Source organism: Plutella xylostella, chromosome 27 (genome assembly GCF_932276165.1).
Source record: "Plutella xylostella chromosome 27, ilPluXylo3.1, whole genome shotgun sequence".
Lineage (NCBI taxonomy): Eukaryota > Metazoa > Arthropoda > Insecta > Lepidoptera > Plutellidae > Plutella > Plutella xylostella.
Window position 1 is genome coordinate 7,522,862 of NC_064007.1, and position 18,133 is coordinate 7,540,994.

At 40.3% G+C, this 18,133-nt stretch overlaps 2 protein-coding genes across 2 annotated transcripts in view; one reads left to right on the forward strand and one right to left on the reverse strand.

Moving 5' to 3' along the window:
• LOC125490794 (trypsin CFT-1-like) overlaps positions 1-18,133 on the reverse strand; it is a 45,975-nt gene that overhangs the window by 8,354 nt on the left and 19,488 nt on the right. The window lies entirely within an intron of this gene.
• LOC125490768 (achelase-2-like) lies at positions 9,742-15,857 on the forward strand. The gene is made up of 5 exons (XM_048631036.1): positions 9,742-9,845; positions 11,080-11,380; positions 11,561-11,696; positions 11,917-12,068; positions 15,505-15,857. The coding sequence occupies exons 1-5, from the start codon at positions 9,757-9,759 to the stop codon at positions 15,640-15,642; spliced, it is 816 nt and encodes a 271-aa protein (XP_048486993.1). The 5' UTR covers positions 9,742-9,756; the 3' UTR covers positions 15,643-15,857.

Here is an 18,133-nt window from a genome sequence, read left to right on the forward strand (position 1 = left end):
TTTTAGTTATGTACGTATTCATTGATTAAAGGGCATTGGGCAAGGATGAGCATGATATTATTCTTCTTCTTCGATAAGATCGTGTCAACGACAAACTAACAAAGTCGCTAAATAATACATGCCCAGAACTGGGCCACTGATACTGCACCGCTGGTAGCGGTCATGAGCTCTTCCCGCGTACAGGTGTAGGGACACGCGGGGCATGAAGTAAGGTGCACCATAGTTTGTGGCGCTTCACACAAGCAGTTCAGATTTTGTGCATCCGTGAATCCAACTAGCCATATTGTCCTTACTACGACTGACCTGTGTTCGAAGTCGGTTTAAAGACTTCCAGTTCTCCCAAGGCAAGTTATGTCCAGGTGGGAGGTTCTCTGACAGCTGCACAAATGGGGTTGGAAGGGACACTTTTTGACGCCAGAGAGCACACCTCGCTTGCGCTTGGCCAGTGTTCAGTGGATCAACACATTTCATAAAGCTGCGTCGACTTGGCAGCCTTGCATGGGATGTCGTGTGTCGTCCATTTTGGCCCTTTCTGCGGAACTTTCCACAGTCCTGCGGACGTCCGGGGGCGCTATGCCAGCCAGTGGATAAAGCAGCTGTACCGGAGTCGGTTTTAAACAACCAGTTATAATCCGGCACGTTTCATTAAGTGCAGTATCCACCAGTTTGGCGTGGGCAGATCGACCCCATACTGGACACGCATATTCTCCTACGGAGAACGCAAGCGCCAGTCCAGACGTCCGCAGCACCTGTGGTGAGGCTCCCCACTTTGTGGTTGTAAGGCGCTGTAGAATGTTGTTGCGGGAGTGTACCTTCTTTTTGACATTTTCACAGTTCTTGCGATAGGTGAGCGACCTGTCCAGGGTATTCTGATGAAATCGAAGAGAGTCCCAGGGGGCTTGTATACTGAGGTGACGGTGCAGTATCCGAAATCGATGGTGATGACTTCTATCCCATTCTGGGTTGTACATTTAACTGACCTTGTGCTTATGCCGAGAGTAGCAAACACTGCGTTACCGTGTTTCGGGTGAGAAGTCTCGGCAATAAGCTCAAGTCCAGGGATGTGTGGTCGGCTCTGAGTCTCGTCTCTGTGGGTCGCCTGCACACACATCACATCGCACTGCGTTGTACGGTGTAGGTCGGCGAGGATTTCGGACTTATTTGCAGAGAAACCCTCGATGTTAATAGAGACTACCTTCAGAGCCGGCGCTAGAGCTGGACTCGGTTTGTCGTCGTGATGAAAGGATTCGCCAATCTTACGATTGCCCAGGGTGCAGGATTTCTTTCAGCATGATATTAAAAGTTTAACATGAAAGCTTTAATCCAAATTATTCCTTAGAAGAAATGGGAGCAGATCAGGGTGGTTCTGTTTACTTGATTTCTTCTAACTATAAGGCGAAGTAAAGTTACATTAAGTACCTAGGTATGCAAGACTATAGTCAGATTTGCACTGGGATGGCATACATAAAAACTACAGTAGTAAGAGTAACTCTTGTGCTGACTGTAAGTATAGTTAGGTTCATAAAATATACTCACAACAGTCCTGCCCCAGCCAGTAGCGACGACGGACGCGTTATCCGGCACCACATATCCAGATGGCGGCACAATGGCCGGTCTCACAGTCGAGCTATTAAACCTCCGGATCCGGGACGCCAGCACCACCACCACGTCGTTATTACTGGTCGGGTTGTTGTACGACTCGTGCAGGACGATGGTGGACACCTTGTGGACGGATCCACCGGACATGGAGTAGGTGGACCCGACTCGGAGGGTGAAGACTGAGGGGCTGATGGCTGCGCCGTCCGGGCTGGAAAGATTGAAGGATGCGTTTAGGGGGAGGATAAGGTGGGTTGTGTGGTTTGCGTGTGGCCATTCGATGATAATAGGGTAAGTATATTTTGTAGAATGTAGCATGAACCCTACGACGTTTGATTGCAGATCCTTACGTCAGGTAAATAAAGTAGATTTTCCCTTCACAGGCAAGCATAGTGTGGAACACCCTACGGCACGGGCAACAGGACTTTAGACAGTGTGGAAATGGGGTTACCACCACCGACATATAAGCAATTAACAATCGTTAGCAGCATCGCTCGCTTGTTAAATCTCACATAATTTGTATGAATCTGACAGATTTTTCACCGACGCGCGACGCTGCTTATGAATGAGTCGGTGGTGGTACGGTAGCCGGTAGACCCCTCTAAGAAGAAGAAGAAGAATACCTTGATGAAGCAGTGCGCGGCGGAGAGCACGTGGCGCGCCGTCAGCACCATGCCGCCGCAGTTCGGCTGACCGTTCGCCAGCACCTGGAATACATCAACGAATTATTATATTACTTACTAACTAGCTGTGCCGCAAGCTTCTCTTCGACTTAAAAAGTTATCCCGTGGGAATTCCGGGATAAAAAGTAGCCTAGTTCTTTCTCAGGGTATAGAGTCTAGACCTTACCTATGTATACTAAATTTCATTCAAATCCGTTCAGTAGTTTTGGCGTGAAAGAGTAACAGACAGACACAGTACCTAATTTCGCATTTATAATATTAAGTTGGGATAATATAAATCATAACAAAATTTCCCATATTTTACTGTACAGACCTTAGATTAACAATAAACGAACAAGACGTCCCCCCCCCGCGCGCCATCGAACTGTACGGACGTGTTTACATAACGCTCCTATACAATCACAAAAATAAAGTCGTTTATCAACAAATTTTACACCAATAGTTTTATAAACAAGTAAATAATACTTTATTCCTCCTAAATCAAGAATCTGTGTGTGAAATTACAGTGTGTGTGAACCGTGAAGTGCGTTAGTGCTAAAACTAAGGTCTAATTCACCGACCTACCCCACACAAACCAAAGTAAACAACACTAAGCAAGCGCCTGAATTTATAATCATAGACATTCATAATTTCTACGTTATTGCCTGCAACTGGCACTCTTTTCTCCATCTGATCTTCAGCCTGTATTATAACAATGCTTCGCTCACCGCCCAAGGAAACGAGCACCAGCAAGTCCAACACGTCGCCCTCGCGCTCCGACTCTGATATCCCTAAGCTGTGTAAACAATCGCAACCATTGCATAACATAACAGACAATTCTACCAAAGGACGAAATGCAAAACGCCGCCGAGCATCAGGTGAAAGTTCAGCTGACAGTAATAACTTGTCCGATTTTAAAAATGAAATTAAAGACATGATTAAGGAGATGATGTGTGACCAAAATTCCCGATTAGACACTTTCGAGCGTTACATTAAGGAGATTAAATGCCACTACACAAAAATCCAAGATACTAACAACACTATAGAAAAATCCATGAACTACATGTCAGATCAGCTTACCTCATTGGAGGCCAACATTGCCTCCCTGGATAAAGAGCGGAAAACTATGTTACTTCAGCTGTCTTCGCTACAGGACAAAATATACTCGTTGGAGCGAGATGCGATTAAAACTTCGATTGAAATTCGCAATGTGCCGAAACAACCACATGAAACAAAGGATCAGCTCTTCCTTCTTGTACAAAAAGTAACAAAAGCACTAAGCGTCGATCTTCAAAGCACCGAAATACGGGACGTCCTGCGACATCCCTCAAAGAAAGAACAAAAAACCTCCACTGTAACAATTGAGTTTTGTAACACGCTGACGAAACATCGCCTTCTGGATTCAGTAAAGGATTTTAATAGACAAAACTCAACAGAAAAACTTAGTTCTTCAACCATTGGTATCGACAACCAAAAAACCCCAATATACATCGCCGAGAAACTTACGCCACATGAAAAACAGCTCTTCTTCGTCGCATATTGCTGGACATCGAATGGGCGTGTCCTCATTAGGAAAGATAGTACGAGCCCCTACGTTGTAGTTAGAAATGAGTCACAACTGGAAAACATGTCTAATGCTAATAGTAATTCTAGTAAATGACTAACAGATTTATCCAATTGCGTGTATAACCTAAACTATATTTACAAAAAAAAATATGTTATTTGTATTTGTTACCATGTTTAAAACTTGTAAACTATCACACTCACACATTCTTATAACACTCACGATAAAAAACATACTTATTAAAAACTACTCACTACATTATTTGTCTATTTTCACCTACCTAGTTGCTACATATTCATATTGTCAATATTTACACACCTACCTAACTAAGTATACCTACTCACTTGTATACATGCTATACATGCCTACAATACCAGCCTTTTTACCTTTTAACTCTGTCTTTCATCAAAATAATTCGCTATGAATCATACAATGAACTTGAGTACAGATATCGACCTACTGTCTTTATCTGATGTTTTCAGGTGCATTCCGGAAAACTGTCTAAGCCACATAAGTGATCCTAATAAGCTACTAAAAATCTTTACTCAAAATATCCGATCAATAAATCGAAATTTTTCTAGCTTAGAAACTCTATTGCATCGAATACCTTTTGAAAGTGATGTACTAGTTTTGACCGAGTGCTGGTTACCATGTAAAACAAATTCTACTATACCTATCTTAACTAATTATTCTATGCACCAAACTACAAAACACTTAAATCAAAGTGACGGGGTAGTTATTTATATTAAATCACACCTTTCCTTCTCCACTGAAGAGATAAATTTCAATAATAAATGCGCATCTGGCCTCATTATTAAGTTGGGCACATCTACAGCCATAGTGTGTATTTATCGATCCCCTTCAAATGAAAATATTGATGACTTCTTGCTATCCCTAAAATACATACTTCCCTCGCTATCCTCGTTCAAATCAGTAATCTTAACTGGTGACATTAATATCGGTATTGAAACTGCGACAAAAGATTCACGTAGGCACGATTATCTCACAATCCTCGCGTTTCATGGCTACCTACCAGCTCATACCATACCTACACGAGAAAACAGCTGCCTCGATCATCTCATACTACGAACAAAACTACCATCTACCACCCTAGTTATTGAAACAACTGTAACCGACCACTTTGCCACCTTGTTATGCCTTGAGACTAAATATCCTCGTTGTTTTACCGCCTCTGTGATTACGTCAACAAACTATGAAACCCTGGATGAGACCATGAAATGCCTAGATTTATCTCCTATTTTCTCTATTGAAGACCCAAACGTAGCTACAGATGCCATAGTACAACAACTTTCTCAGGCTATTCAGGTAAATAGTACTGAAAAGTCAATAAAAAAAAACAAAAGAATATTTAAGCCATGGATCACACCAGGATTGCTTAGATGTATGCGTAACAGAGATAATATGCATAAAAAAATGAAGAAAACTCCTGAAGACGAGATTCTTAAACTAACATATAAAAGATATATAAATTTCTGTACAAAAATTCTTAAAAAGGTAAAAAGACAGTTTGATACACAGGAACTAAATAAAGCAGGTAAAAATAGCAAACTACTTTGGAAATCCATAAAAAATATTACAAATACTTCGAAAAATAAAGAATCTCCTGTACAACTTCTAGATACTTCATCTTCAAAAACAAACTCGTGTAATTTTATTAATCATTTCTTCGTAAATATTGGCAAAAAACTGGCAGATAATATTGAACATATTAAACCAAATATAACCCCTCCAAAATCTATATATCCAAACAAAAAAACCTCGCTCTCTTTAATGCCAACAGATCCCGATGAAATCATTTCGATTATTCGCTCCCTGAAACCTAATGCCGCCACTGGCCATGACGGTATCTCAACCACTTTTTTAAAAAGATACTCCCCACTTCTTGCTCCGTACCTATCCCACATTTTCAATAACTGTTTCCTCACTGGCATTTTCCCTACTGCCTTTAAAAAGGCTATCATACATCCCATATATAAAAGTGGGGACAGAAGCGATATTAACAATTATAGACCAATTGCCATCCTCACTTCTCTTTCGAAAATTCTTGAACGCCTCATCAACAATAGACTCATCAACTTCCTTGAAAAAAACAACATACTGTCAAGTCAACAATTTGGCTTCAGGAGGAACAAATCAACAAACCATGCAGTCCATGAGCTAATAAATAATATTGTAGAAAACATCAATGGTGGTAAAAAGGTGTTAACTATCTTTGTTGATTTGGCTAAGGCTTTCGACACTGTCCCCATACCTATGTTGCTACTGAAAATGGAGAAAATGGGAGTTCGGGGCCAGCAACTTCATCTTTTTTAGGACTACCTGCCGGGACGTTCTCAAGTTGTTAAAGTATGCGATTATATAAGCAATGAACTACCGATTTCATACGGAGTCCCACAAGGGAGTATCTTGGGCCCAACGCTGTTCCTTCTATTTATTAACGATCTCTGTAATTTGCATCTTCCCCAAGGTACCATTGTCTCTTTTGCTGATGACACCGCCGTAACTTTTTCCGCCAAGTCATGGGAGATGGATGGGATTCAAGTTGTAGCCCAAGAGGGGCTTAATAGTCTTCTAGACTGGCTGGTCTATAATTCTTTAACTATAAACACATCTAAAACTAAATATATAACTTTTTCCCTTCGTCAAACATCACAACCAAAAACGGCAATAGCTCTTAAAGCACACACATGTAAAAATCGTACCCTAAGCCACTGCAACTGCCCGAAAATACTGCAAACAGATAATATCAAGTATTTGGGAGTAATTGTTGATAAATATCTAAATTTTAAACTTCACATAGAACATGTTACTTCTAGAATTCGTAAGTTGATCTATGTATTCAAAACTCTTCGTCATGTAGCGAAACCTATGTTATTGCGCGTGGTTTACTTTGCACTATGCGAATCAGTTATTTCATATTGCATAACAGTATGGGGTGGGGCTGCAAAAACTATACTGAAACCACTGGAAATAGCCCAACGAGCTATTCTTAAAATTGCTACTTTCCGCCCAATTCTCTTCCCCACCGCCGAACTATATAAAAATGTCCAGGTTTTATCAGTTAGAAAGATTTTCATCCTAAACACAATTCTCCTCCAACATTCTGTCACACCTTATTCAGAAATAAAGAAACGTCGCAAAGATAAAATATGTATATTACCACCTTCAAATTTTGCGTTCACAAATAGATTTTTTTATCACCTAGGCCCATTTTTGTATAATAAAATAAATGCATCCCTCCCAATTCATCCTCTAAGCCGCTACGAAGCTAAAACCATAATCAAAAAATACCTTTTACAGATGACTTACGATGAAGTTGAAATCTACCTCTCTGGTTATGCATAGCATGTTTGTTTTTTATAACGTTACAAGTTGACAAATATACACACATACACTTATATCTGTATAATATAACACAACTCACACACACGTACACACACACACACACACACACACACACACACACACACACACACACACACTATTTTATAAATTTAACGCTACTTTGAAATTAATTTGAATTGAATTTGATAATGTAATATTAATCACATAATTATAAAAATCAATAATCTAACTGTAAAATAATGTACAATTCCTTGTTATTCTTCTTTAAATCCCGATACACGGGGTCGGGCCTGTTGTTCCTTAATACAGGTTTTGTGTAAACCTATCAAGGACGACAGCTTATGTACATTTTTTAAAATAATTCTAACATTAACCATAGTTGTTTTAATTAAGTTAAAATAAACTAACAAACTATTTAACTACCTGATTGTGCACGTATTTAAAACTGTACTGTAAAAAATTCAATAAATAAAATTATTAAATTAAATTATTAAATAAAAGGCAGCTCTACGATTTATATATTTTTACCTACTGGCATATTCGACGATGTATCTGTATCAGTTCAGTACTTATGTTACAATACCTAGCAACTAGCAACTTACAAAGCGTAGGAAAATATAGTGTGTTAAAAAGGATAGACAAGACACAAAGAGTTGTAGATTTTCACCTTTACTATAATTATTTACCACTATTGCAACACCTTGTACTGTTATATCCATCCTCATTGCTTCGCCGTAGACAAGCTAAAATGCTGCAATAAATAAAATTGCGATGGCCATGGCTTGGCCATCCCAATTTTAACTTACTTTTGAGACAGGAAATAAACAGGAAAGTGATGGTTTTCAGGATGAAGTTACTAATTATAACTGTGCTATTTTACTATGGTAAGCTTTATTATTTACGGTAGTTAAGTATGGTAAAGAAAAATTGGGTAGATATCTATATCTATGTGTCTTTGTAGTACTTTATACTTAGCCCCCTTCATTTTTTAAAGGGAAAAATGTAACCTTGCCGGTTTTTATTTCTATAGGCATTATTCATATACATACACTTAATCAAAAACTATGTAAAAAGTAGAAGAATCGCTATTTCTTTATTACCTATAGGGTACAGTCAACCCCTAGTAAAAGAGTGAGAATTTTTTCTTCAAAATTATAATATATATACTGTATTAGCTTACCTGACTTAATGTCAATTTTAACCTTATAATTTACGATCCATACATTTTATGCGATCAGGAAGTTCTCATTAAAAATATGGACTACGTAAAGGTTAGTATATAATTATGTTTTCAGGGTGCTGTGAGGACACGGTGACTGTGAGGGAGCCCCCCGCGCGCCCCGCGCCCCCCGCCAACAGGATCGTCAGGGGACACCCCACCACCGTCAAGACATACCCTTACATGGCGTATTTAACTTTATTTTTTACGGTATTGCTTCTTTACCAGACTCACCGACATAGTATGCAGTAGTAGAGTAGCTTAGTTTGGAGCTGTCGACGACGCGAGCAATGAAAAAGTTAAATTTCATAATACCGACACCAAACAGGGACGTGATGTGACTGTGACCGTTAACTTAACGACATTTAACTTTTTCATTGCTCGCGTCGTCGACAGCTCCAAACTAAGCTACTCTACTACTGCATACTATGGGTAGGGTCAGTGCGTCTCAGTATGTCCGTTAATTCTCAAATAATTTTGTTCTAAAAATTAAAATGATAAAGGTATTCAATATCCATAATCAAGTTATTTGTTTGGAGTTCTGATGTAAGTTATCAGATCATTTCAAAATTATGTGACATTACTTACTTATGATTTTGATTATCAATAATTAAGTAGAAATATAAGCTTTTAGGGATTCAAACTTTTACTGTATATTTGTTTTTAAAAAACCAGTTTTATGTGTTTTCAATTAAAAAAATAATTAATTAGAAAGCGTTTGACAGCCAACTGACAGGGTTTACCATGTGTTTCTGTTTTGATGGTAAGGGCCCAAGACTCAAGTTAGTCCTATTTATGAGGTAGGTAAGTCCTAAAAATTTAAATTATGAAGTTACCTTTCTAAAGGCTCTGTCAAACGGACGCGTTACTAGCGCGCGTCATACGCAACGCAACGCTAGCGCTGGCGCTCTGTTTACCATAGTAGTTGTAGCGGCCTAATTTGCGTATTGAATTTGTCCTATATTTCTGGTGTTTAAAATAAGGAACAACCGCTTTGGAATACTGATATAACGTATATTGATTAAATAAGTCAGTTACAATGTACAATATTCGAGGAATTGGGGTAGGGAACAATTCAACCAATCACAGTGATAATGCTTCACGCCATCTACATCCAATCAGGTGGCACTATTTGTAGTAGTACCAAGCTTGCCACTAGATGGCGCTGTTCCGGTTTATTTGGGCCCGAACAGTAGTACAACAAATCTTGGCGTCATAGCGCGGCGTCAAGTTAGCGCTCTTACGCGCTCTAGTAATGCTTTCTGTTTGACGTAGCATTAAGTTATTTTAAATTTCCGGTAAGTTATACATAGCCCTCATTATAACGTACTTTATCACTGTATTTGCAGATGCGTGGTCAGAAACTGCTGCCAGAGGCCTGCGGGGGCGTGATACTCACACAGCACCACGTGCTCACCGCTGCGCACTGCTTACATCGGTAATAAATTCCAAAATGTTGTAAGTACTTAGTTACGATTTTGCGGTCGGCCTTAATTATCATGAAGGTTTCACTATATTTCCCTGTCAGTAATTTATAAGCTACCTCAAAGAGCTTCGCTGCGCCTTTAAGGCGCTATTATACGCAGAACTAGCGCCGCCAGTGGATAAAAAATCATAACTTTCGTTTGAAATTGCCGAAGATACCAGAAACGGCCATCCTTAGCCATTTTTAGATTAACTTCTAGATTCCAAGCACAAGGGATTAGGAGGTAGGCATAGAAGTAGAAAAAAAGACGGAAGGAATCTCGCGAACTAAAAAGTGAGGCACCCAGAGTAAGTCAGTCCGTACTCCATTTAAAATCAACGGCCAATCAATTGAAGATGTTGACACCTTCACCTAGCTGGGAAGCAAAATCACACCAAATGGTGGAACTGACGAGGATATCGGCAACCGCATCAACAAAGCCCGTGGAGCTTTTGCCATGTTAAGCCCAGTGTGGAGGTCTTCCGCATTCCGTCTCCAAACCAAGATCCGCCTGTTCAAGGCGTGCGTAAAGACCGTTCTCCTCTACGGTTGCGAAACTTGGAAGAAAACGGTTCAAACAACGAACAAGCTACAGGTTTTCGTAAACAGATGCTTACGCAATATCCTAGGGATCCGTTGGTTTGACTTTGTCTCCGAACTTTGGCGCAGAACACATCAAAAACCTGTAGCAGAAACCGTAAAAGAACGCAAATGGAGATGGATAGGAGACGTTCTCAGGCGTACTGAAGACGTCCCAAAAGAAGCGCTGACATGGCACCCCGAGGGCGGTAAACGAAGACTCGGCAGACCGCGAGAGACATGGCAGCGCTCTGTGAAAAAGGAAATGGGCCAGGCGGGGATGTCTTGGGCGGATGTCTCTGAGCTGGCCCAAGATCGTAAAGAATGGCGGCGCTTCACTTCGGCCCTTTGATTCCCAGCGGAGATTGGGAATAAGGAAGTAAGTATAAGTAGGTTCTAAAATTGGCGACGAAGACTATCTATAAAATTGAATAGAATATTCTTTATTTTACACTTAAAAATATTACAATTTCAAAATTTTTATATAAAATAGTACAAAAATAACAAATTAGTCAATCCAAAAGAGAAGCCGATGTGAATTGTGTTACAGGTGTGAACCCTTTGCCACTGCAGTATCAAGTCATGCGGTGAATGATCTAGGTACACCATACCTATAAAATCTTTCCAGAAAAATCAATGACACTACAGCTGTTACTGGCAATACCATCTTGAGGGCATCTGAAGTTGTCATTCGCGTCGGATCCTCCTACAATGACCGTGGAGGCTCAGAGCATGTGACGTCCAAGACCGTGGTCCACGAGGACTACAAATTTTTGATCAGTTACGACAACGACGTGGCAGTGTTGGTGCTGCCGACCAGTATGAGCAACTACCGGAGCAGCTCGGTGCAGCCAGCCGCCATCCCCCCGGGGGGGTATGTGGTCCCGGACAACGCGTCTGTGGTAGCTGTCGGGTGGGGACGGACTGATGTGAGTATCAAACACTTCACCTTGTGGATTTTATCGGCATTTATATGTAGGTAAGTAATGACCTAATTTCTTATTTGATAATAAACGGATATATACCTACCCCATGTTTGGCATGATGCCGCAATGAGCCCTTGAATCATTTCTGTCGGCTTCCTATACCACAACTGTAATACTCCGTAGGAGAACTGCAGCAACTCAAGCCCCCTCGGCCTGCGGCACGTGGGGCTGCGCACGGTGGACCGAGACACCTGCGCCGCGCGTTATTCGATCTTCTCATACAACAACATGCTCTGCGCGGGGCTGCTTGGTGTTGGAGGTAAGCTCGTATATCCGACTCGTCGATAGGCTGGACCGACTTTTGCAGACGATTGACGAGTATTATCGAGTGCGTTTGAGGTTTGATGAAAAACTGACTCCGCAACGAAGCCAAATGTCGAATATTTGTGAGATTTGCTGAAGTTTGTGTTCACACACGTTCGATATTTTCCAGACTCGTCATACCTAGCTCGGCTAACAATAAGAGTTTGACCCCACAGGAGCCGGTATTTGTTCGGGTGACTCCGGTGGTCCCCTGGTGTACAACGGGGTGGTGGTGGGGGTGACCTCATTTTCGGTGACATGCGACGATTCCTTCTACCCTCAAGTGTTCATGCGCGTTTCTAGCTACACCAACTGGATCAACAACACTGTAAGTAGTTTAATGAAATATAGAAATAGAACAGCGTACCCTTGCACCCCACGGCTGAGAATGCCCCCCCTTAAAGAGTTTCTTCTCTTAACATTTCTTTATTATGCTCGTTGATTTTAATAGTTGGGTAGATGTACAGCGTGATGGGTATGAAAGTGTATTGGGTAAGTTTGGTGACGTAAGAGTGAATGAGAATGGCAGGTATCTTCTGGATGTTTGCTTAGAAAGAAACCTTGTAGTTTCTAATTCTATGTTCAAGCACAAAAAGATACAAATGTATACATGGCAACGACAAAATGAAAGGAGTATAATAGACTTTGTGATTGTGGATGAAAGATTACGCGTAAACGTTGCTGATACTCGAGCCTATCGGGGTGTCAATGTTGGAACGGACCATTTTCTGGTTGAAAGCCGGATTCGTGGTCTGTTTAATTATTGGCGACACCGACCTCAAGTACTTATCAACAACAAATTTAGAGCGTATCAAAGTAGAAAAATTGCAAGATGATGTAGTAAGTGAAGAGTATAGAAGAAGTTTGAAAGAAAACTTAGAGAGCACTAATATCTTAGATGAAAATGATTTAGAAGAAAAATGGAAGCGTTTGAAAGACAATTTAGTAAATACGGCGGTGAAATTATGTGGAGTGAATAAAAGAAAGAAGAGTGGTAACTCTTCTTTCGCGCGCGCACATAATTTCAGAGGGAGCTTACTTGGTGGGATGATGAATGCAAAAAGGTAGTGAATGAAAAGAAGATGGCATGGTTGGATTTATTGTCTAAAAAAGCCAACAACATAATGCAAGGAAATCAGGGAATGGAAGATAAAATGAAATAAATTCGTGAAAAGTATCTTTTACTAAAGAAAAAAGTAAAGAAGTGATTGAAAGGAAGAAAAAGGCATTAAAAGATGAATGTGATAGAAAATTCTCTGACAACTTTCGAGCGAACATTAAATTGTTCTGGAAGTTGGTAAGAAAGGCTCGAGGGAAGTCAGAGAATACAAATCTGGATGTGATAAGGGATGAAAATGGAGATGTTTTGAATGATGAAAATAAAGTCTTTAAAAGATGGAAAGAATATTTTGAAAGTTTGTTTGAAAGCACAGATTATATGACTGTAAGTGATGTAGAGGTAGAAAGTGAAAGAATTATACATGAGGAATACAAGATAAGTATGAAAAAAATTATGGATGCATTAAAAAGAATGAAAGTTGGCAAATCGGCCGGGTCTGATAGGGTATCTTTAGAGATGCTAAGAGCGGGAGGTGGAGTGGCTGCAAGTGAGCTTTACCAACTCTTCAATGAGTGCTGGCTTTGCGGTACGGTGCCACGCGACTGGTGCAGAGCGGTCATAGTTCCTTTGTATAAAGGAAAAGTATCGCTCCAGACCTGCAACAGTTACCGCGGCATCAGCCTCTTAAGTATAGTTGGTAAATTGTATGCAAAAATATTGATTGAAAGGGTAGTGAAAGAGACCGAAGAAAAGATCTGGGATGTGCAAGGTGGTTTTCGAAAGGGGATGGGATGTACGGATCAAGTCTTTTCTCTACGAAGCGTCACAGAAAAAGTCCTTGCAAAGCAGCAAAAGGTGTTCTGTGGCTTATGATAGAGTGAGGAGGAATGATTTATGGGAGACACTATCCGTTTATGGAGTGTCTGGCCACCTGACGCGGGCACTGGGGTCCCTTTATAGGGAATCTAGTGCGTGTGTCAGGATAAACGGAGCCTACACTGACTGGTTTGGTATCCACAGAGGTGTTAGACAGGGATGTGTGGCTTCGCCTTGGCTGTTTAATTTATTTATGGATAGTTGTCTCAAGGATATGAAAGATGACGAAAGAGGTTTGCGAATAGGAGAGTTGCTTCTTAAGTGTTTCCTGTATGCTGACGATCAAGTCATACTTGCATCGTCGGTAGAACAGCTGCAACAACAAGTAACTCTCATGCATGAAAGTTTTAAAAGGAAAGGAATGAAAGTGAATGTTAATAAGACGAAAGTTATGGTGTTTGAAAGAGAGGAAGAGGTAACTGAATGTAAGATCACGATCGAGAACGAAAAAGTGGAGCAAGTGAATGAGTTTGTTTATTTGGGTAGTCTGTTTACGAGGGATGGGAAATGTGAAGGGGATATTGAAAGAAGAGTGAAAGCGGGAAATAAAGTAAATGGGGCCTTGCACTCTTCCATGAGGAGTCAAAACGTGTCTCAAAAGGCTATTTTGGCTGTTCATGGGGGAGTGTTGGTCCCTACACTAATGTATGGAAGTGAAAGCTGGGTTTGGCAGAAGAAGAATGAAAGTAGGGTAAATGCTGTTGAGATGCGCTCTCTAAGAAGTATGTGTGGACTGAAACTGAATGATAGAATAAGGAATAGTGTTATAAGAGATCGAGTTGGAGTAAAAGAAGACGTAGTGACCAAAATTGAAAAGGGAATGTTGAGATGGTTTGGTCACATTGAAAGGATAGATGAAAGAAGACTGACGAAAGAAATTTATTGTGCGGAGATGTATGGTTGTGTCGGTAGAGGACGTCCTAGGCGAAAGTATGTCGACCAGATAGGCGACATACTCAAGAAGAGCCAAATTAGGAGTTTCCGAAACCGACGTGCGTGTATGAAGAGACTTATTAATGTGGAAGAAGCGAAAGAAGTATGTCAGGATCGTGGAACGTGGAGATCCATAGTCTCTGCCTACCCCTCTGGGAGACAGGCGTGAGCATATGTATGTATGTGTACGTTTCTTTATGACGAACAAGAAAATATTTTTGTTATCATACCTATACCCTACCTAATACGTAAAATTATATCATCATCATTGTGGCCTTGTACGTCTATGACAGACGATTTAGTTAGTGTCTGGAACACGATTTTTCGTGACTATATAAGCCGATACGGGAGCGGCAAGGCCTCTCGCAGTATCTACAAATGAAAGTGCAGCTAGTGGTCGGTACACGACTGTGACGTTTTTGGCGCTTGAGGGCGAGATCAGAAAACCAGGCGTCGTCGTGAATTTTACGGCCGTCGAACACGTGCTTTCGCCATGCATCCCTATTCCCTACCCTCAGCGAGTTTCTCCCAACTTTGATAATCGATGCTAGAAGCAGCCATATCCCGCTTGACGCAATCTTTGAATCGCAGTATGGGTCGCCCCAACCCTCTCTTAGCATTTGCCACAGCGCCAAGCATAACACTCCGCGGCAGACGAGACGTTTCCATTCTGTGCACATGCCCTAAAAAATTATAAACGTGAAAGTTTTTAAGTAAGTACATACCTAAGTATGTTGAGCAAATTTGATGAAATTAGGTAGGTAAGTAGGAGCTGATACCCTCGATTTACATTATAATTTTAAACTTTCCACTGAGCGCCCCCCAGTAGGCGCGGTGATTTCCGTGATACAGGGTAACTCCTGGCTGGAAGGGTGCATTCATTAATCAATTCCAGGTAAGTCAAAACCAGGTTGTGGTTGTGGACAAGAACAGTCACAACACCGCCGTGGCAGCTGACGTCACCAGGTTGATGCTACTCGTCTTCGCAACGTCAATTGGGATTATGTATTCCAAAATCTCATTATTTTTTTAAGTAAGTAGCTACCGATGATAGTTTTAATGTCTAAATTTAAACTTATTGTGTTTAAATTATAATATTAATATTTTTTATAAATTTATGTTTAAAAAGTGGCTTTTTAGGCAAATACTGTAAGTTTTGCATTTCCGTTTATAATGTTTTTTTTTTCTTATTATACATATAGGATGTTCTCGGAGTGGTAGGTATATTGTTACCTGAAAAGGGGTGACTCAGACTCATTCTGAGCAACTTTTGTTTGGTAGTTTAACTTGATTATGTTGATGACTTTGAAATTTTGTCTTTTATTGAAATTAAATGTATTTTTAACAACTTATGATTTTTTATAAGTATCTTTCCTTTGCCCCCTTTGGTATATTAATACTATGTAGGTACGAATAGAAAGCATAAGTAGGTATATGAAAAAGACGTATGTTGAAATATGCGAAACGTTTTACATATTTGTTGTGTCCTAGAGTCCACTTGCAAAGCCAAGGGTCTTAAGAGGACCATTAATAGCTACATTTACCTTAAATAAAATTTACATCGCGGTGTTGTAAAAAAACGTTGTATTAAGTAATACTAGCTGTTCCCGCGCGCTTCGCTTCGCCTTAAAAAGTTTTCCCGTGGGAATTCCGGGATAAAAAGTAGCCTATGTTCTTTCTCAGGGTCTAGACCATAATGTATACTAAATTTCATTCCAGACATTGTACAGACCTTAGAATAACAATATACTAACAAGACGGTAAAGTAATTTATGTTTACTGGCGTATTCGACGATGTATCTGTGTCAGTTCATTATATACTTATGTACAATACCGAGAAACTTACGTAGCGTAGGACATACAATACAGTGTGTTAAAAAGGATAGACAAGACACTAAGAGTTGTAGATTTTGACCTTTACTATAATTATTTAGGGGCCGTCCATTAATCACGTGAGGTCGTTTTTCTCATTTTTTTACCCTCCCCTCCCCTCCCCCTGGTGATATTTGGTGAGGTTTGGGACCAACCCCCCCAACCCTCCCTCCCCCCCCCTGGATCACGTGTATTTTTTTGGAAGTCTATGTAAAGGCAATTTTTGACTAGAAAAAAAATAGGTCATACTACAAATCGTTAAAATTTTTGCGCCGTCCAAAATATCGGTTCAGAAATACCTAATTTTTGACAAAAAATTAATACACGTGATGTCTAACGAGAACCCCCCCTCCCCCCTCGTGATGTTTCGTGAGGTTTTCAGTACCCCCCTCCCCCCCCCCTTTGAGCCTCACGTGATTAATGGACGGCCCCTTACCACTATTGCAACACCTTGTACTTTAACGTCCGTCAACATTGCTTCGCCGTAGACAAGTAAAAAAGCTACAATAAATAATATTGCGATGGCCATGGCTTGGCCATCGCAATTTTTACTTAGGTACTTTTGAGACTGGAAATAAAAAGGAAAGTGATGGTTTTCAGTATAAAGTTACTAATAATGACTGTGCTATTTTACCATGGTAAGCTTTCTTATTTACAGTAGTCATGAGTACGGTAGAGTAAAATTGGATATATCTATTATCTATGTGTATGTCGCAGGCATCTGGTTTAATCTCCTGTTTGATTGAACCGCTAGCCCGTTCATTGGATGACGCTGCTTAGTTGTATGACTAGGCCGAACGTTGATTGCGTTGAAGCGTCACAAAAAGTCCAACTAGGTAGCTGACTTAAAATCAGTCAGGTGGTGAACAAAACGAATATGACGTCTAACAGCTGACACAAAAAGCACCTATATTGTTAGTTTTTTGCAAATAAATTAGCTTTAAAGTGCGTTATTTGTGTTAAAATAGTGTGACAACATGGATTTACCTATAATAACGCCGCGGGCGGATAGTTTCAAAGAAAAAAATGTGGCGTAACTGGCGACGAATTGAGAACCTCCTCCTTTTTTTGAAGTCGGTTAAAAAAAAAAGATCTTTCTGGATAGACGAGTACATTTTAGAACGTTCAGAAGTAAATTTGTGCAGGGCGACTGAGTGAGGCAAAAAAAAAATCTTAAGTTTTCCTACAAAAAAATGCCGAGGCGGATAAAAAATTTACTATTCCACCGGTTCAGAAAAGAACAAAGGCCGGCTTTCGTACTTTAAATCATATTTCTTAAGACATGAAATCAACATGTGAAAAGATGGCTCAGTACCGTTCTAGGCGTACGTCCTAAAATATTTTTATGTAGGTACTTTTTTAATCCTCCAACCTAAAGCCCAAAGCCTGCCGCCCCGGGCTGTAGCCCTTTTAGCCCTAGGGTAAATACGCCCCTGAGTGTGACAACATGGATTTACCTATAATTACGCCGCGGGCGGATAGTTTCAAAGAAAAAAATGTGGCGTAACTGGATAATTATAAACAACAATATGAAGATACGTTTATTGTTATTGTTTAGTTAATTTGTGAGATAAGAGCTTTGTAACATAGTCTTTTTGTTGACTCTTGTCTGTTCATGTTCACCCTAACCAGACATTACAAAGTTGCTATAC